The 21,507-nt window shown below is 50.9% G+C and overlaps 2 protein-coding genes across 7 annotated transcripts in view; one reads left to right on the top strand and one right to left on the bottom strand.

Annotated features, from left to right (window-relative positions):
* The window catches only part of fyco1a (FYVE and coiled-coil domain autophagy adaptor 1a), a 261,315-nt gene that overhangs the window by 137,619 nt on the left and 102,189 nt on the right, over positions 1–21,507 (top strand). The window lies entirely within an intron of this gene.
* LOC119965822 (C-X-C chemokine receptor type 6-like) lies at positions 1,396–4,169 on the bottom strand. Its single transcript, XM_038796702.1, has 2 exons — positions 3,936–4,169; positions 1,396–3,645 (listed from the first exon to the last, which is right to left on the bottom strand). Exon 2 carries the CDS (start codon positions 3,614–3,616, stop codon positions 2,555–2,557), a length of 1,062 nt encoding a protein of 353 aa, XP_038652630.1. The 5' UTR covers positions 3,617–3,645; positions 3,936–4,169; the 3' UTR covers positions 1,396–2,554.

Here is a 21,507-nt window from a genome sequence, read left to right as displayed (position 1 = left end):
GTTGGAACTAAATTTTGCCACGCAGTCGTGTGTTTACAGGGAGTAGAGTAGGAGGCTAAGTGCGCAGCCTTGCGGGGCCCCGATATTGAGGACTATTATGGAGAAGGTGTTGTTGTTTATTCTTACTGGATGAATTGAAGGAGAGGGTAGAGCTCCCGAGAGTAAGTGAATTTAGGTACCTGCAGGTAAAGGACTTAGCATGGAAGATTTGGAAAAAGTTCTCAAGGTTGCCGAGGTACACCCTGCTGGAGCGAATGCTGCTTCCAGATGTGGGAGGGGAGGGTAGGATCGGAGACATATATAGATGGCTGGGAGAACAGAGAGGTGAGTGGGTGGTGAAGATTAAGGAGAAGTGGGAAGGAGAGCTGGGAGGGGAGATAATCTGGGGAGTAAGGAGTGAGGCGCTACGAAGTGTAAATGCGACCTCATGCGCAAAGATGAGCCTGATACAATTCAAGGTGGTACACAGGGTACTTATGATGCAGGAAAGAATGAGTGGGTCCTTTCATGGGATGGCAGACAAGTAGAGCGGGGGCCAAGCAAACCACGCACATATGTTCTGAGGCTGCGATAAATTGGAGAGATTCTGGGTGGGACTGTTCGATAGTGGGGGAGGAAGCTGAGCCAGACCCTTTGGTGGAGATATTTGGGATATCGGAGAAGCCGGAGCCGATGGAGGGGAGGAAGGCCGATGTTGTGGCCTTTGCCTCTCTGATTGCCTGGTGCCAAATTTTATTGGAGTGGGGGTCGGCAATGCCACCGGGTGTAGCTGCCTGGCTGGGGGACTTGTATGACTTTCTTCGGCTGGAAAAAAAATCAAATACGAGTTCAGGGGTTCTGCGGAGGGTTTTGAGGCAAGGTGGGGGGTGTTCTTGGCCGTGTTTAAGGAGATGTGCGTTGTGGGGTGGAGGGGGGGCTGTGAAACAAAACAAAAAACATAAAACTTAGATTTTTTAAAAATACATTTTATGGAAAAAAGCTTTGTCATGTTTTTTTTGCAGAATTACATATTTGTGCTTAAACAAATGAAACAATATTTTACACTTGCAGATAGTAAGTAATAAATGTATACAGCATGGAATCAAAATTGATATCTGAAAAGTTACAACACATAGACAATTCGGAAATTAAACTTCCCAACTATACAGTTGGTACAAATTTTTCCCCTTTTTCACCCCCCCCCGGCACGGTGACACAGTGGTTAACACTGCTGCTGGGTCACCGTTTGTGTGGAGTCTGCACGTTCTCCCCGTGACTACGAGGGTTTCCTCCGGGTGCTCCGGTTTCCTCCCACAGTCCAAAGATGTGCAGGTTAGGTGGATTAACCATGCTAAATTGTCACTTAGTTTCTAACAGGTTAGGTGGTGTTATTTGGTTATGGGGATAGGGTGGAGATATGGGCCTAGGTAGGGTGTTCTTTCAGAGGGTCGCTGCGACTCGATGGGCCAAATGGCCTCCTTCTGCACTAGTAATTCTCTGATATGGCGGCTAATTATCAGTACATAAACAATGTGATGAGTGGAAGATTTTCCCCTAACCCTAAGTCTTTCCACAATTATTCCCATATCTTGGCTCATCATAGATGATTCAAAGGCCACTGCAATATTTCTGTCCCAGACAGCTCTCCCGCTGACCTATTGCCATTCAGATACTAACAACCACAACACTATGGTCTGAATTCTGCACTCACCTAGCGTGCACACTCAGTGGGCCCGGAAGCAATTGCAAAATGTGTTTCAGCCAGGATTGGCCCTGGAACACGATTTCACACTGGCTGACCAAATAATGGCTAGCCAGCATGAATGTCACATGCACTGAGTAAGGCTCAATGCTGCCAGGGAGGGAGGGAAGAGGACAGGCGCCGAGAAAAGGGAAGGGTGCGGGGCTGACGCTTGTAATGGCCTCCCTCGAGGCAGGCAGCCACTCTGGAGATGTCTCGGGGAGCTGCAGACCTCTACAAGCTAAATTCTGACGAAAACTCCTGGCCTGGGTGAACGATTATAATGCACGGTTGAATCAAGGATTATTGGCTGTCAAAGCCAGAGCTATTATCCTCCTACCTGTCACCTGTTTCTGTGTGCTGAAGGCCAAACTGTTGGGCTGTGTTCACTTCTCCACCTTCCTGTTGTGACATGGTTGAATTGCACACAATTTACAGCACAGAAACAGGCTATTTGGCCCAAGAGGTCTATACTGGTCTTCATAACCTACACCCATTGAACAGAGTTTTAGATTTATACAAGGCTGAACAAAATAAACTTAGATTTAAAAAAATACATTTTATGGGAAAAAGCTGATGATTTTTTTTTGCAGAATTACATATTTCTGCTTCAACAAATGAAACAATATTTTACATTCGCAAACAGTAAGCAATAAATATATACAGCATGGAATCAAAACTGATCCAGATAGGAGGTTCATGTTCAAATCCCTGTTCATCTGGTAGAACGCATCAATAAATCAGAGAAAATACAGAATAAATTGGAAAAAACTGACATTTGTGCATTGCTTCAAAGTGAAATTATATAATTTACAATTATAAATCCATATTATTTTACAAAGGATACATTGTTGTTATTTCAGATACACCCGATTCAGGTCGTGATGTCTCACACTCAGTTTTCAGATACCCAGCCAATTGTTTTTGACTGAGACATCCAATATCTTTTAAAATCTTCAGAAAACTATTTCTAAATTTCACTCCAAGAAATACATAAAGGATAGGATTGAGACAACAGTGTACGTATGCAATACTCTCTGTTACAATAATTGCATAGTGTACATTTGCGGTGTATTCACAACTAGCGGTTTCTTGCCTGATGATCTGTACAGTTTCCATCAACATGACAATGTTGAATGGCAGCTCACAAATTACGAATGCAACCACAAGTGCAAAAATAATCTTTAAGGATTTATGCTTCTGAAACTTCTTGGCTTGGAGCAAAGTTTTTACAATGATTGAGTAGCAAATGCTCATGGCCACAAAGGGTATCAGAAATCCCACTGCCATCTGAGTTACATGCACTACCAATTTAATTAGGTTGCCTGATTTGGGAGGATACATCATATTACAAGTAATTGTGGTCAATGTATCAGTTTTCTTTGCTTCACTTAGTATGAATTCTGGAAGAGCTAACATGATTGTAAACAACCAAACTCCTCCACAAATGAACATACTGTTAATTTTGCTAGTTTTATTTCTGAGTGTTTTTGTTGCTTGAACAATGGCTTTGTACCTGTTGACACTCACACAGGTGAGTATCAGCATACAGCTGTAGAAGTTGACAGTGTATACCCCATTCACAAGTCGGCACATAAAAGTTCCAAAAATCCATCCAGTGTATGCATCGACTGCCCAGAATGGCAAGGTGCAGAGGAAGAGCAGGTCAGCAATGGCCAGATTCACCATGTAGACATCGGTCACGGTCTTCAGCTTTTCATAATAAACATATACCACAATGACCAAAGAATTCCCCAGCAGCCCTGCCACGAAAACAACTGAATAAAAACAGGGCATAAAAACTTCTTTGAAATCTCCAACTTTGGTATTCTCACAGAATGTTGTCGGTTTAAAGGGCAGTGTGACGTTTTCATCATAGTATTCGTAGTCTTCCATAATTGGAGACCAGAGACTGCAAAATACACCTGAAATAAAGCACAGGACCTTGTGATGTATGGAGAGACTCTGATCTGTCTGTTCCAATAATAAATAAAATTAGGATTTATTCAAATAATCTGATAGTGTATGATAACCCTAACAATGTGGCATGATCTCCCAAATATAATTCTTATAAAGGTGCTTTCTCTTTGTTTTGCCACCTTTCAAATCAAAGAAAGAAAATGCTCGTCATAGTCATGTTTTAACATTCCAAAAATCAATCTTAATGCATACTTTTTAAGAATCAATATTAAAAGTAATCTGCGTGAAAACTTACCACAATTCGGGGAAATTCTGCCACTTCAGTATCGGTAGCTGAGACTGTCAGTCTTTGTGCTTTTAGGACACCTCACTGCTGATTGTTGCAAGTTATTTCAAACCAAACCAAGAGGTGACTATCTTTGATGTGTTGAAGCTCAAGGATGTAACAGCTGCTTTTAGAGTACATTTCCTGTTGCTCTGCTGTCACAAATTAGATTTTTGAATTGATACGTATCTATTGGCACTGCATCATTCATTAGTTCCAATTATTCAACTTTGCATTCTACAGAATGGTGGAACACAAAGCTAGACCCCCATCAAGCCACTCTTGGAAAGAACTATCTAATTTGTATGAAGTCTTACAACAACAGGTTAAAGTCCAACATGTTTGTTTCAAACACTAGCTTTCGGAGCACTGCTCCCAAGTTCAATTAACTCAAACAAGTGGAAGGGGAAGTATGGTGGGGCAGTGGTTAGCATTGCTGCCTCATGGCGCCGAGGTCCCAGGTTCGATCCCGGCTCTGGGTCACTGTCCGTGTGGAGTTTGCACATTCTCCCCGTGTTTGCAGGGGTTTCACCCCCACAACCCAAAGATGTGCAGGATAGGTGGATTGGCCATGCTAAATTGCCCCTTAATTGGAAAAAATGAATTGGGTACTCTAAATTGTTTTTTTAAAAGATCATGCTGTCCCAGATAACCCCTGGTCGACTTGAGAATGTTCCCACCCCTTTAGACACCTGACCCTTTGATGGATCTCTTCAGTCTTGAGACACACAGGCAGATAGATGTGTGTTCTGAGACTCCATGAATCCCACACACTTGATTGCAACTATGGAGAGGCACCCATCCTCAATCCTCACATTGGACAATGCCCACTCAGAACTCAGCCTTGCCGAGCACAGAAGGTCATTGAACCTTTTCCAGCAGGGGATCCACCTGTCCCAGACCAGGTTATGCCACTGACCTCAGCTGCCCTCTCTGCCCAAGCCTTCTTGGTGAGGTGGAGTGGCCTCCCCCTTCTATCCCTCATCATGAGGATGTTCTCCTGGCTGTCACCGCCTCCACAAGGACTCTTAGAAATTGTCGGAGAAATGCGGGGGCATGCTGGCTACCTCGATATCCCTCCTACCTGATGTACCTTCCTGCTACTGCCATTATCTCCCTCTGGCTCCTCCATTGTCTTCAGTGGCCTCTCGGAGCTGCCTTGAAACTTCAAGCTAGGCCGCCATTGGACCTGGCACCCACTGCATACCCACCCCCGCCGGTGTCTCTGATCCAAAGCAGACGCAATTCATGCTGGCGGCCACTTAAATGTCCAGCTAGCATAATATTGCAATCTTTATTTGATCTCGAGCGTGACCTAGAAACACGGCTGCTTCTGGTCCTGCCCACTGTGTGTGCATGTCACACATGTAATTCAGGCCCGTATTTTAACATAAGAACATAAGGAATAGGAGAGAGGGCATGTTTTAATCCCCTAAAACCTACTCCGCCAGTCAATAAGATCATAGCTGAACTGATGTGGCCTTAACTCCACTTTCCTGTCTATCCCCCATAATCCTTGACTCCCTTGTCAATCAAAACCCTGTCTAACTCAACCTTGAATATATTCAATGACCCAGATCCTGCTCACCGAGAGAGAGATTTCCAAGCACTAATCACCCTCTGAAAGAAGAAATTCCTCCTCATCTCTATCTTAAATAGGAGACTCCCTGCCCGTGATTCTCTGGTCCGGCGCCAGAGTGCCGACGCCGGTGCCAAAACGGGAGTACTTTATGCCGGTGCCGGTTCCAAGACCCGATTCTCAGGTCCTAGGGGGACGCTGGAGCGGCCCATGCCGCTCCAGCTGCCGGTCCCGGCATGACCCAGCGCCGCAGGGTCCGCGCATGCGCAGTTGGGCCGATGCCAACAAGCGCATCCGCACTGGCCGACATCCCTGCACCTGTCCTGACGCCAAATGACGCAGGGATCCAGGAGCTGTCGTGGAACAAAAGAGGTCCGCAGCCAGAGAGGCCGGTCCGCCAATTGTTGGGTGCTGATCGCGGGCCAGGCCACTATGAAGGGCTTCCCCGGGGTTCCCCCCCCCCCCCCCCCCCCCCTATGGAGGGCTTCCCCGGGGTCCCCCACCACCACCACAGGCCGCCCCCAGGCTCTTCAACCCCGAGGTCCCGCCAGCCCAGAGCATGTTAGAACAGCGCCGGCGGCACCGGATTCTTTTGGATGGCCGCTCAGCCCATCCGGGCCGGAGAATCGCTGCAAAGCCATTTGCGGCGATTCTCCGTGCGGCCCGGCGCCATTCGCGCGCGGCCGTTTTCACAGGGGTGGGAGAATTGCGTCCTGGCATCAGGGCGGCGTGGCACAATTTGCGCGTGCCACGGCGATTCTCCCACCCGGCGGGGGGGGGGGGGGTCGGAGAATCCCACCCCCTATTTTTAACCTCTGTCTCCTAGTTCTAGGTTCCTCCAGGAGGGGGCACATCTTAGCATCTACCCTGTCAAGCCCCCTCAGAATCGTTTATGTTTCAATAAGATCACCTCTCATCTTCTAAACGCCAATGCATATAAGCCAAACCTGTGCAACCTTTCCTTATCAGACCAGCCCTCGGAATCAGCCTAGTGGATCTTCTTTGAACTGCCTCAAGTGAATGTATGGGTGGGATTTTCCTCCCCCTCCGCAGCGTGTTCTGCAGCAGTGGAGGGGAGCTCACCTGTGGCTGACGACAAGATCTTCTGTTCCCGTCCTGTTAACTGCACCCTTAATACTCTTTACAATCCACTGGGAACTTTCTGCAATCCAGGGAAATCTGGAAGATTACGGGGGTGGGGGTTGGCGGTCAATGCAGGACTGTCTTGTACCTAAATGGGCGCAGCGTACGAAACAAGGTAAATGAGCTTCTTGTGCACATTGAAATTGGCGGGTGCGATGTTGTGGCCATCACAGAGACGTGGCTGCAACGCGATCAGGACTGGGATCTAAATATCCAAGGACATGTGTCCTATTGAAAGGACAAGCAAATGGGCAGAGGGGGGCAGGGTTGCATTGTTAGTAAGGAATTAAACCGATGGCAAGGAGCGATATAGGATCGGAAGGCGTAGAATCTGTGTGGGTAGAGTTGAGGAATCGCATAGGAAAAAGGACCCTGATGGGAGTTATGCACAGGCCCCTAGCAGTAGTCGGGATGTGTGGTTAAAAAGTAAATCAGGAGATAAAAGGCAGAAAAGAAAGGCAATATTACAATAATCATGGGGGACTTCAATATGCAGGTGGACTGGGAAAATCAGGTTGGTAGCAGATGTCAAGATAAGGAAATTGTGGAATGTCTATGAGATGGTTTTTTGGAGCATTTGCAGAAATTGGAGCTAGACTCTCCCATGCTCTGCAAGTATGTGTGTATGTTCGCTGGCAGGTTGACTAGTGCTATTTCCAAATATCTGCCCTTCAGCCTGTCACAGCATCTGAGTCCTCTGCAGCAGAACTATTAAACTATGTCGCCTTATGCCCCAGAGCTTTCACACTTGCAGTTTTAAGACCCCACTCCTCTCGTCTCTGAAGCATGTGTGGCCTTGGTCCCTGAGCCGGTGCACACAAGGAGATCGACACGGCATTCTCGGAGAGATTGGCCTCCTCTGGTGAGCACGTTTTCTGAATTGAAAAAGAGGAACTCGGGTTAACTTTCAGTGCGAAGGGCGAGCAGCGAGAAAGAATGCTGAAAGCAGCTGTAATTTGTTAATTAGATTGAAGAGATAAGAAATAGGGAAAAAGAAGATAAAATATGAAGAAACTCTGACAGCCTCTCCTCCAATCACCATAACCATGACTCTGCCCCAGAGTCAGAGGCATTCTCAAATGGTTTGCAACCAGACCCGGCTTTCCACTCGCACTGTTTCTCTGGAATTTTGTGCTGCAAGAGAGAAGATAATGTGTTAGTGACACTGTCACCTGCCTCTTCAGCCAAAGGTATGGCCATCCATCCTAAAAACGCCTCATGTGGCTCAGTGTCAAGCATTGCTTTAGAATGCTGTTTTGAAGTCCCTCCCAACACGTTATTATGTTCAAGGATGGTATGTAAATACAAGTTGTTGTGTTCAATTAATGTTCCCATGATTGGTGTTATTCGTATGGCTGGGGAAGCAGTTATAATTCGATGGTAAGATTAAGAATCAATTCCGAGATTTCAGCTAACACAGTGTACTGTCATCAGGAATGAATCTCTCAGGCCAGAAGTTCAGTATATAGGCAATGGTCTGTCCAGAAGACCACAGTCACAATTTGAGTTGTTCCTAACCTTTCACTTGTCAAACAAATGGCCACATCTTCCCTGGCCTGTCCTCAAACTGTTGAGGATTGTCCAGATTTTCTGTGGCTGTTTGAAACCTGGCACTTCACCGTTCAGGTCAGTTACCGGGTTGCGGTTGGTGCGTTTGCATTCAGCCAGGGTTTGTTTCATCAAAATCCATGAGTGAAATAGAAAGTATGCAAGGTGCCAGATCGGAGGTGTGGTAAAGTGAGGGTTGCAGTAAAATGGGGAGTGGGTGAGTCTGGGGGGGACCAGTTGTATTGAAGTGTTCTTCAGTGAATCTAGGACAGTGAGGGGATATGGGGAGGGGAGTCTTGTGCCAGCTGGAATGTAGGTGGTGGAGGTCTCAGCTGATGGTCAGCGAACAGCATACTTACCTTGACAACTCTGGGAAGGTTATTTAACTTTTTACAGTATAACAGCCATGTCCTTGTAGCTCAGCACTGATAACCCATTGACAACAGAGTAATTGCTTGGAGGGTTTTCTGTCCCCTGAGGACGAGGGGATGTCCTTAATTCAGTCCACTGCCTAAACCAGGCTATTCAAGGCAGTGTTACAGAACCTTGGTGCCTGCGAAGTAGTTGCTAAAGCCATTTCAGTTTTGAGAAGTGTTTTGTTCTTTATGCAGCCAGTGTGCATTTTGCTTTAAAGATGTGCTATCTGCCTGTTAATGGAATCAAAGATGCTTGATAGATATCCAGCCCACCAAACAGAGATGGAGCCAAAGTTAGGGCTGGCTGCATGCCTGAGTCATCATTATGAGATAACACGAACCGGTATGCCTCCTCCGTGCCTGCTTTTTGGAATGATGAAATTTCCAGGCCATTTCAGAATTGTACTATTTGTAGGATGCTGCTCCATACAAATTGTCTGCTCTGGTTACTTACATTAAACAGGCTGCACTGCAAGTGCACCTAATTGGGTCATCCTGAAGTAGCAAAGGGCAAAATATCACAATAAAAAGATTAAGTAAATTAATTCACCGTAGTTGACAAAGGATGCTAGGCATAAAAACTGAAAGCACTGGGCAAGTTCAACAGGCCTGATTTTCCTTTGGTTTAGTCATATTGGACTCCTATCTGAAGCGGGTGAATATGAGGGCTTCCCTGGCCCTCAGGGCTGGACCCTTACCGTTACCGCTTGTCCTGCAGCCTCCGACTGGTCTTCCAGTCCCTCCCAGGATCGTCCTCCAGCCGCTGCTGATCTGGCGCCTCCTCCTCAGAGATGGCAACACGATCCTCATACTCCACCTCCAAGACATCGCCCCACTGCTGCGCCAGTTTGTGGAGGACAGTAGACCACCACGAAGCAGGGGTGTACTGCAGGGCACCACTGGAGCAGTCGAGGCACCTGAACCGCATTTTGAGCAATCCGATGCTACAGTCAATGACAGCCCGGGTGGCCACATGAGCCTCGTTATATCGGATCTCCGCCTCGATCATCAGCCTCCGTGCTGGCGTCATGAGCCAGGTCCTCAGAGGGTATCCCTTATTCCCCAAGTGCCAGTCAGCCAGCCGGGGGTGGTCCTCGAAGAGGCCAGGGATGTCTGACTGCCCCAGGATGTTGCTATCATGCGCACTCCCTGGGAAGAGTGCAGCACGTGCACGATCCTGAGGTGGTGGTCGCACACTAGCTGCATACTGAGGGAGTGTGACCATTAACCCCTTCCTGTTGACGTATGGGACTCCCATATGGCCTGGTGAGCGCAGGGCGACATGCGTGCAGTCTATCAGCCTCTGGACTTGGGGCATCCTGGCAATGGTGGAGAATCCTGCTGCCCGTGCATCATGTTGGGCTTGGTCCATGTCAAAGTTTATATAATTTTCTGCCCGGGCAAACAGGGCATCCGTGACCATCCTCCTCCACGTGGTGCCAAGTCAACAACGACATGGCACAGGTGCCACACTGTCTTCTTGTTTAGGCAGAGCCTCCTGCGGCACACGCTGTCCATCATTTACTCGAAAGATGAGCAACACTTGTACATGTCCTGAGTGGTTGGTTGGGTAGACAGGCAGGGAAAATGGTTGCCACAGGAATGGGTACACACAATCCAGGGGTTGTTGTGGCAGAGCCGCATGTCGTTGCCCCCCCCAGCGGAGCAATCGCCTCCCAGCCTCCCCACCCCACCCCAAGCTCTGACCCCCGCCCCCCAATGGCAGACCACCCAGCCAAGGGTGGAACCCCCCCCCCAAACCGCTTGGCCCGCTCATCCTCTGCAGCAAACCCAAGTGCCCCCGGGTTCATTATCTGCGAACGAAGATGGCTACTCACCTTCTCAGCTCCCCGCTCCAGGCCTTTCACCAGGTTCACGGTTTTAAAAAGGAGCACTAATCAGCGCCGGTGCGACCACTTCCTGGGAGGCAGCTAGATCACGAGATGCCGTTGGATATGGGGTGGCTCCCATTAATTGTATGGAAATAGGGCTTAAGTGGTGATTGTTGGTTTCCGGCCACGCTACGGCGGGATCCCGATTATGCCTATGGAACTGGGCCAGTTACAATGCCAATGATTTGGCACCCAGCATGGTTCTCATTTTTGGCGCCTCCCGCGATTCACTGGACTTGTCTCATTCGAGCGCAATGAAGCCAATGAATCGCGCCCATTAACTTTTCTCTCCATAGATGTTGTCAGACCCTCTGTGTTTTTCCACCACTTTCTATTTTTATTTCAGATCTCCAGTATCTGCAGTATTTTACTTTTGTTTTAAGGTGCATAAATATCGCTCTCCATTGGAAAGGGATATTTGTTATATAGAGCTGAGGGGACACCACTTTGCAAGTATGGCAAGGTGGCAGGCATTAAATTATATGTTATTGTTTATCCTTCTCCCAAATTTTGTTTTGCTGATTCTGTTGTCTCCTAGTCTAGAATGCTTCCTAGTTTGTGATTATCTTAATTTAATTTAAGACTGGAAACATTCATGGTCCTGAGTAATGGTAGCAGTATTGAGTCCCGGGGGCACCCTAAACAATACTCTACACACCCTGACATCTCCATTTAGTCAGTTTCTTACCCATACCCAAGCTTCACCAGAGAGGCCGAGAAGCACTGTCCTGATTCAACGGCCATGCAGTTGGTAATTGGTTCAGCTCCCATCAGGGTAGAAACCCCACTCGCAGGAGCTGCTCACCAATCAAATGACCGTCAGCTCTCTCATCCCAGCTGTACCACTGGGAGCAGTGGTCATTGCTGGGACTGCAGCCAGTCCCCGCTATGGAGCGTGGCTGGGACGAGACACCCAAATAAAGGGGATGTTTCACCAGGGCTTGTTTGACAGGACGACGGCATGGGGGAGGGTGGCTGAGTTCGAGAGGACAGAGGGGACAAACTCATGAGGGTGGAGCCTACATTGGACACAGTGCCAAATCTGGAGGGATCGCCCTCAGCTTGCAGTGCACCATGTGGCATGGACACCCCCACCTCTGGTCAGACACCAGCAGTACCTGGCGAAGGCCTTTAAGTGGCCAGTAATCGGCCACTTTGGGGCCTCAATTAACCCAATATGTTGGGTGGGCTGCCCAATGCAACCCCCACCTCTGGTAAAATACCAGTGACAAGAGGTAGGCAACAGGCATGGCACCCGCCCTCCATCCCACCCATGGAGAGGGAAAGGGTTGATTGAATTCTGGCCAATGAGAGAGGGTAGATACAAGCAGACTGTTTCCAGTAGTTGAAATGTCTAGATCAATACAATATGGACGCAATATTAAATCTTGAATTAGGATAGGGAACAGGAGAAACCTTTTCACACAGAGACTTGAGTATGTGGAATTAATGTTAGTGGTTGGGGGTTGAGGCTAAAACTATGGTCTAATTGTGATTAAGAAAATCATTGCGCCCCCCAGTGGCTAACTGAGGGAATTGCATGCAGACTCACAGATAAGCTGATTTACACACTCGTTACCGCAAGCCGAAACCTGATCAAAACCTGAGTAAAATGGATATATTAGCTGCTGAACTTCCAAGAAACTTGTTTTCAGCCTTTTCTTTTTTTTAATAAATATTTTATTGAGGTATTATTTGGTATTGTAACAAAATAAACAATGTACATGAAACTATAAACATAGTGCAAAAGCCGTCTCCCTCCCTTACAGGTCCCACCTTTATTAACTCCCTACTCTAAGCTAAACCCCACCCCCCCCCCCTTCTGCTGACGATTAATTTTCCGCGAAGAAGTTGACGAACAGTTGCCACCTCCGGGTGAACCCTAACAGTGACCCTCTCAAGGCGAACTTGATTTTCTCCAAACAGAGAAAGCTAGCCATGTCTGATAGCCAGGTCTCCGACTTCGGGGGCTTTGAGTCCCTCCAAGCTAATAGTATCCGTCTCCGGGCTACCAGGGAAGCAAAGGCCAGAACATCTGCCTCTTTCTCCTCCTGGATTCCCGGGTATTCTGACAACCCGAAAATCGCCACCTCTGGACTCAGCGCCACCCTTGTTTTTAACAGCGTGGACATGACATCTGCAAACCCCTGGAAAAATTCCCTAAGCTTCAGACATGTCCAGAACATACGGACATGGTTCGCTGATCCTCCCGCACATTTTGCACACGTGTCTTCCACCCCAAAGAATCTGCTCATCCGGGCCGCTGTCATGTGGGCACTGTGAACGACCTTGAATTGTACCAGGCTGAGCCTGGCGCATGTTGTGGATGTGTTGACTCTACTCAACGCGTCCGCCCATAGACCATCCTCTATCTCTCCTCCCAGCTCCTCCTCCCACTTGCGCTTCAGCTCCTCAGTCTGCATCTCCTCTGACCCCATAAGTTCCTTGTAAATGTCAGAGTCGCTCCCTTCTCCTACTCACCTTCTGGAAACTACCCTGTCCTAAACCCACCTTGGGAGCATTGATATCTGTTTCCATAGGAAGTCCCACATCTGCAGATACCTGAATTTGTTTCCCCTTGCCAACCCAAACATCTCTTCCAGCGCCCTCATACTCGGAAAGCTCCCCTCTATAAACATGTCCCCCATCCTCTCAATCCCTGCTCTCTGCCATATCCGGAACCCCCCGTCCATACTTCCTGGGGCAAACCGGTGATTATTACAGATTGGGGACCAGACCGATGCTCCCTCTGCTCCCACATGTCTCCTCCGTTGCCCCCAGACTCTCAGGCCGCCACCACCATGGGGCTGATGGAGTACCGTGCCAGCGGGAATGGCAGAGGCGCAGTTACCAACACCCCCAAACTGGTGCCCTTACATGAAGCCGTCTCCATACGCTCCCATACCGACCACTCCCCCACCACCCACTTCCTGATCATGGCTATATTCGCCGCCCAGTAATAGTTACTAAAATGTGGCAGCTCTTCCCCATTCCACTCAAGCATGACCTTCCTTACTCGCGGGGTCTTGCCCGCCCAAACAAAGCCAGAGATCACTTTGTTGACCCGTTTAGAAAAGGACCGCGGAATAAAGATGGGGAGACACTGAAATACAAACAGGAATCTCGGGAGGACCGTCATCTTCACCGTCTGCACTCTCCCAGCCAGTGACAACAGAAGCGCGTCCCATCTCCGAAAATTGTCCTTCATTTGGCCTACTAGTCGGGCCAGATTTAATTTATGCAGCCGGTCCCATTCCCGCGCCAGTTGAATGCCTAGGTACCTAAAGCTTCCCCCTATTAATCTAAACAGCAGCTCCCCCAATCGCCTCTCCTGCCCCCTCACCTGGACTGCAAACATCTCACTTTTCCCCTTATTTAGCTTATACCCCGAAAACTGGCCAAATTCCCCTAGAACCCTCATGATTTCTTCCATCCCCTCTAATGGGTCTGATACATACAGAAGCAGGTCGTCTGCATAGAGTGAGACTGTGCTCCACCCCCCCTCCGGTCCAGCCCCTTTAGGCTCTCAGAGCAATTGCCAACGACTCTATAGCTAGCGCGAACTAGTGGGGAGAGGGGACATCCCTGTCTCGTCGCCCAGTGCAGTCTAAAATAGTCCGATGTTGTCCTATTCGTCCGTACGCTTGCCACAGGAGCCTGATACAGAAACCTGATAAAGCCCCGCCCAAATCCGAACCGTCCCAGTACCTCCCACAGATAATCCTATTCTACCCGATCAAAAGCCTTTTCTGCATCCATTGCGATCACTACCTCCACCCCCTACCTTCTGGGGGCATCATGATCACGTTTAGCAACCTTCTTACATTGTACACCAACTGCCTTCCCTTAACGAATCCCGTCTGGTCCTCCCCAATAACATCCGGAATACAATCATCAATCCTGGAGGACAAAATTTTGGCCAGCAATTTGGCATCCATATTCAACAGGGATATTGGCCTGTAGGACCCACACAGCTCTGGGTTCTTGTCCCGCTTCAGAATCAGCGAAATTGTGGCCTGTGACATCGTCGGGGCAGCACCCCTCTGTCCCTTGCCTCATTGAACATCCTCATCAACACCAGCCCCAATATCCCTTCCTCTGGGGTCTCCGCATACCTCCTATTGATCTGTAGTATCTCCTTTACCAGTCGGCCCATCTCTGCCCTGTCCACCTTCTCCCTATGGGCCTGTATCAAGATCAGCTCCCCTCTGACCACTGCCTTCAGTGCTTCTCAGACCACCGCTGTTGAAATTTCCTCCGTGTCGTTGACCTGCAGGTAGTTCTGAATATATTTCCTCAGCCGCTCGCACACTCCTTTGTCAGCTAAAAGTCCCACATCTAACCTCCATTGTGGGCGCTGGTTACTGTCTTTACTAACCTGCAGGTCAACCCAGTGCGGAGCATGGTCTGAGATTGTGATCGCCGAGTACCCCGTGTCCACCAACCCTGCCAGTAAGGCCCTGCTGAAAATAAAGAAATCAATCCGGGAGTAGAAGGAGATCTCCTTCACCCTCGGTTGCCCAAATCTCCATGGATCCACCCCCTCCATCTGCTCCATGAACCCTTTTAGTTCCTTTGCCATTGCTGGCACCCTGCCCGTTTTCGAGCTTGACTGGTGTAAGCCAGGGTCAATAACTGTGTTGAAGTCCCCTCCCATGACCAACCTGTGCGAGTCCAGGTCCGGTATCTTCCCCAGCATCCTCTTTATAAACTCCACATCATCCCAATTTGGCGCATACACATTTACTAATACTACCTGCACCCCCTCCAGTTTCCCACTGACCATAATGTACCGACCTCTCACATCCGAGACTATTCTACCCATCTGAAACACCACACCCGCTTATTGATCAGGATCGTGACCCCTCTAGTTTTTGAGTCTAGTCCCGAGTGAAAGACCAGCCTTTCCTTGATCTAATCTGGTCAGTTACTCTGAGGTGTGTCTCCTGCAACATTACCACGTCCACTTTCAGACCCCTAAGATGTGCGAACACACATGCCTTCTTTTGTTTTAAATATTTTTATTCAAAATTTTTACATCATAAATAACAGAAAAGAAAAATAGAAAAAGAAAACCTCACCCCTATACTGAAGTGAAACAGCGAAAATAAATCAACAAATAAACAATGAACATTAACCAATGAGCAATAAACGATAACCAATAAACAATAATAAATGTCCAACCAAACATAAACAAACCCCTCCCCCCCGGGTTGCTGCTGCCACTGACCATCTGGCCAGAACATGTACTGAATGATCTGTTGTGCTGCTTGCAGAAAAATACTTTTCACTGTACCTCGGTACACGTGACAATAAACAAATCCAATCCAATCCAATCCAATCTCCTAACGCTCCGCCAGGAAGTCTAGGAACGGTTGCCACCACCTGAAGAACCCATGCACAGATCCCCTTAAGGCAAATTTCATCCTCTCCAATTTAATAAACCCTGCCATGTCGTTAATCCAGTATTCCACGCTTGGGGATCTCGCATCTTTCCACTGAAGCAGAATCCTTCGACAGGTTACCAGGGACGCAAAGGCCAGAATACCGGCCTCTTTCGCCTCCTGCACTCCCAGCTCATCTGACACCCCAAATATTGCGAGCCCCAGCTTGGCTTAACCCTGGAGTTCACCACCTTTGACAACGTCCTCGCTACACCCCTCCAGAACTCCTCTAACGCTGAGCATGCCCAGAACATGTGGGTATGGTTTGCAGGACACCCCCCGAATATCTCACACACCTATCCTCACTCCCAAAGAACCGGCTCAGCCTTGCCCCGGTCATATGCGCCCTGTGCAGTACCTTAAATTGTATCGGGCTAAGCCTGGCGCAAGAGGAGGAAGAATTTACTCTTCCCAAGGCAGTCGCCCACGTATCCTCGTCGATCTCCTCCCCCAGTTCCTCCTCCCACTTACCTTTTAACTCCTCCACCGAGGCCTCCTCCTCCTGTATCGACTGATAAATTGACGAAATCCTGCCCTCTCCAACCCATACCCCCGACAACACCCTATCCTGAATCCTGGGCGCCGGCAGCAGCGGGAACTCCACCACCGAACGCCCTAACCTGCATATATCGGAAGGTGTTTCCGGGGGGGAGCCTGAATTTCTCCTCCAGTTCCCTAAGGTTCGTGAACTTCCCGTCGATGAACAGGTGACCAACCCTCCTAATACCCGCCCTGTACCAGCTCCGGAACCCCCTATCCATTTTACCCGGGGCAAACCGATGGTTCTCCCATATCGGGACCACACCGAAGCCCCCACCTGCCCCCTATGGCGTCTCCATTGCCTCCAGATTTTGAGGGTCGCTGCCACCACCGGGCTCGTAGTGTACCTCATCGGATGGAGCGACAGCGGTGCCGTCACCAGCGCCCCCAGGCTCATGCCCACACAGGACGCCATCTCCAACCTCTTCCAAGCCGCCCCCTCCCCCTCCATTACCCACTTGCGTACCATCGCCACATTGGCAGCCCAGTAATACCCGCAGAGGTTGGGCAACGCCAGCCTCCCCCCGTCCCTGCTCCACTCCAAAAATACCCTTCTCACCCTCGGGGTCTTCTTAGCCCACACAAACCCATAATACACCTGTTAACCTGCTTAAAAAAGGCCTTGGGGATCAGGATGGGGAGGCACTGAAACAGAAACCTCAGGAGCACCGTCATTTTAATGGACTGTACCCTACCCGCCAGGGAGAGCGGCAGCATATCCCATCTTTTGAACTCCTCCTCCATTTGTTCCACCAGCCTCGTCAAGTTAAGCTTATGCAGAGCCCCCCAGCTTCTAGCCACCTGCACCCCCAGGTATCTAAAACTCCTCTCTGCCCTTTTTAGCGGAAGCTCGGCAATCCCCCTCTCCTGGTCCCCAAGTGCACCACGAACAGCTCGTTCTTCCCCATGTTAAGCTTATACCCGGAGAAATCCCCAAACTCCCTGAGGATCCTCAACACCTCCGGCATTCCCCCCACCGGGTCCGCCACATACAATAGCAGGTCGTCTGCATACAACGATACCCGGTGTTCCTCCCCCCACCCCCGCACCAACCCCCTCAAATTCCTAGACTCCCTCAAGGCCATGGCCAGGGGCTCAATCGCCAGCGCAAAGAACCGGGGAGATAAAGGGCACCCCTGCCTCGTTCCTCGGTATAGCCAGAAATATTCCGACCTCCTCCTGTTCGTGGCCACACACGCCACCGGGGCCTCGTACAGCAGCCTCACCCAGCTGACGAACCCCTCCCCAAACCCAAACCTCCTCAACATCCCCCACAGGTATCCCCACTCCACCCTATCGAAGGCCTTCTCCGTGTCCATAGCTACCACTACCTCCGCCTCCCCCTCCACCGCCGGCATCATAATTATATTTAGGAGCCTGCGTACATTGGTATTCAGCTGCCTCCCTTTCACAAAACCCGTCTGATCCTCGTGTATAATCTCCGGGACAGAGTCCTCGATCCTCATGGCCAATATCTTTGCCAGCAGTTTCGCATCTACATTAAGAAGTGAAATTGGCCTATACGGCCCGCACTGCAAAGGGTCCTTGTCCCGCTTCAAGATCAGGGAGATCAGCGCCCTAGACATTGTCGGGGGCAGGACCCAAACTTCCCTTGCCTCATTGAAAGTCCTAACCAGCAGCAGGCCCAACAGGTCCACGAATTTCCTGTAGAATTCCACCGGGAACCCATCTGGCCCTGGTGCCTTCCCCGCCTGCATGCTCCCTAGTCCCTTAACCAGTTTCTCCAACCCAACCGGCACCCCCAGCCCCACCACCTACCCCATCTCTACCCTCGGGAACCTTAGCCGGTCCAGAAAACGACCCATCCCCTCCTCCTCCGATGGGGGCTCAGACCGATACCGTCCCTCATAGAAGTCCCTGAAGACCCGGTTAATCCCCACCACACTACGCACCGTGCTCCCCCCTCCTTCCCTCACTCCCCCGATCTCCTTCGCTACCTCCTGTTTCCTAAGCTGGTGTGCCAACATCCTGCTGGCCTTCTCGCCATACTCATACACCGCCCCTTACGCCTTCCTCCACTGCGCCTCCGCCTTCCTGGTGGTCAACAAGTCAAACTCAGCCTGAAAGCTGCGCCGCTCCCTGAGTAACCCCTCCTCAGGGGCCATCTCCCCCACTAGCCTCTCCCTCTCTCCTCTCCTTCCCTGCTTTATGGGCCCTGATGGAGATCAGCTCTCCCCTGACCACCGCCTTCAACGCCTCCCAAACCACCCCTACTTGGACCTCCCCGTTATCATTGGTCTCCAAGTACCTCTCTATACACCCCCGGATCCGCCCGCTAACCTCTTCGTCCGCCAGCAGCCCCACCTCCAAGCGCTACAGCGGGCGCTGGTCCCTCTCCTCCCCCAGCTCGAGATCCACCCAATGTCGGGCATGGTCAGAGATGACTATCGCCAAGTACTCCGTGTCCTCTACCCTCAGAATCAGCGCCCGGCTCATTACAAAAAAGTCAATCCGAGAGTAGGCCTTATGAACATAGGAGAAGAATGAAAATTCCCTGACCCCCGGCCTCGCAAACCTCCACGGATCTACCCCCCCAAATCTGGTCCATAAACTCCCTCAGCACCTGGGCCTCCTACCCGTCCTAGACCTAGAGCGATCTAATGCCGGGTCCAGCACCGTGTTAAAGTCCCCTCCCCCAGTATCAAGCCCCCGTCTCTAAATCTGGGATCCGGCCCAGCATGCGCCGCATAAACCCCGCATCGTCCCAGTTCGGGGCATATACACCATCACATACCTACCTCTGTTGTCTGCGACAATGGTCAGCGCCTCAAACGACACCCGCTTCCCCACCAAGACCGCCACCCTCCGACTTTTTGCATCCAATCCCGAATGGAACACCTGCCCTACCCACCCCTTCCTTAGCCTTACCTGATCTGCCACCCGTAGATGCGTTTCCTGAAGCATGACCACATCTGCCTTTAGCCCCTTCAGGTGCGTGAACACACAGGTCCGCTTGACCGGCCTGTTCAGGCCTCTTACGTTCCAGGTTATCAGCCGGATCAGGGGGCTACAAGCCCCCCTCTCAGCTGACTAGCCACAACCCTTCCTAGGCCAGCCAAGTGCCCGCGCCCCCGCACTTCTCATTCCTCCCAACGGCAGACCCCTGCCCCGACCTCATTTACAAACTCCAGCTCCCCTTTGGCCATTCCAGCAGCAACCCGGATTCCCCCCCCCCCCACAAAGCCAGGTTTCCCCTCAGCTGCATTGCTCCCCACATTGCACTCCCGTGAGTCAGCGAATCCTGCTGACCCCGGCTACTCCCACCATTCCATCGACTCCCCCAGTGTAAGAACCTCCCTTCCCCCCTCCTGTCCATCAGCGGGCACTCCTCGCCCCCCCCAACCCCACCCCTTCCACTCAGCGTGGGAAGAAAACCCGTGCTTTCAGCTCTAGCCCCGCCTCTTTCCATCTTTAGCACGGGAAAAAAGCCCGTGCTTTCTGCCCATCCGCCCCCGCCCCCTCTGGCATAGTTTTCCCTTCAAGGCCCAGTCCCAATACCTCCGGCTCTCCCCCCCCCCCCCCCCCCCCCCCCCCACCCCCGCGGGGCCCATCCCCAATTCCAGCCACCAACGCCCACAGGCTTTTACCTGTCCAACCCCCTGCAGGCCTGCTAGACAGGCAAAGAAGACACAATGATCAACCCAACCACAAAATCCCCCCCAAAACACAGCACAACAGTCCCAACCACCCCCTCCCCTCCCCCCCCAGCGTCCCCTCGTCCATGGTCCTCAGTCCGAGTCCAGCTTTTCAGTTTGAATAAAGGTCCACGCCTCTTCTGGCGTCTCAAAATGGTAATGACGATCTCTGTAGGTAACCCACAGCCGCGCCGGCTGCAACATGCCGAACTTCACCCCTCTCCGATGGAGCACCGCCTTGGCCCAGTTGTACGCGGCCCTCTTCTTAGCCACCTCCGCACTCCAGTCCTGATAAATCCGGATCTCTGCGTTCTCCCACCTGCTGCTCCGCTCCTTCTTGGCCCACCTTAGCACACATTCTCTGTCCGCAAACCGATTGAACTGCACCAACACCGCCTGCGGCGGCTCACTGGGCTTGGGCCTCCTCGCCAGCACTGGATGGGCCCCCTCCAGCTCCAGGGGCCCCTGGAAGGACTCGGTTCCCATCAACGTATTTAGCATGGTGACCACAGAGGCACCCACATCTGAACCTTCCAGCCCCTCCGGGAGACCCAGAATCCGCAGGTTCTTTCTCCTCGACCGGTTCTCCAGGTCCTCGAGCTTCGCCTGCCATTTCTTATGGAGCGCCTCGTGCGTCTCCACCTTCACCGCCAAGCCCAGGATCTCGTCCTCATTTTCCGAGACCTCTTGTCGGACCTCCCTGATCGTTGCCCCTTGGGCCATCTGGATCTCAAGCAGCTTATCAATTGAGGCCTTCATCGGTTCTAAGAGCTCTGACTTCAGCTCCGTGAAGCAGGGCTGGAGAAACTCCTGCTGCTCCTGTGACCACTGTTCCCACGCTGCCTGGTCTCCACCCGCCGCCATCTTAGCCTTCCTTCCTCGCACCTGTTCTGCTCCAACTCCACTTTCTTCACCGCTCCACTCCTTGTCCAATCCATATAATTCCGGGGGAATAATGTTATCCCCTTCCCACACTGGGGATCGTCGAAAAAGTGCTGCTGGGGACCCTAAAAAGAGCCAGAAAGTCCAATTCTAGCTGGAGCTGCCGAATGTGCGACTTAGCTCCGCATAGTCGCAACCGGAAGTCCACCCATGCCCTTTGACCGGCCCATTTAACCCTCGAGCATTCCAGGTGATCAGCCTAGTTGGGGGGCTCATTGCGCCGCCCCCCCCCCTTCGCCGATCAGCCATCCTCTTTTTTGGGTCTGCCTCCAGCCCATGCTCCGCGCCAACACCGGTCCGCCCCCAGGCAGCCTCCGCCCCCAACCTCCTCTCTGTCCCTTCGCCCAAGTCCCTCCTTCGTCAGCAAAACATTTGCCCCCCC

Source organism: Scyliorhinus canicula, chromosome 5, assembly GCF_902713615.1.
Source record: "Scyliorhinus canicula chromosome 5, sScyCan1.1, whole genome shotgun sequence".
Lineage (NCBI taxonomy): Eukaryota > Metazoa > Chordata > Chondrichthyes > Carcharhiniformes > Scyliorhinidae > Scyliorhinus > Scyliorhinus canicula.
This window is presented reverse-complemented; position numbering and strand designations above follow the sequence as displayed.

Bases quoted from the DNA above. Each gene is read 5' to 3' on its own strand.
- LOC119965822 (XM_038796702.1), bottom strand. From the start codon at position 3,616: ATGGAAGACTACGAATACTATGATGAAAACGTCACACTGCCCTTTAAA.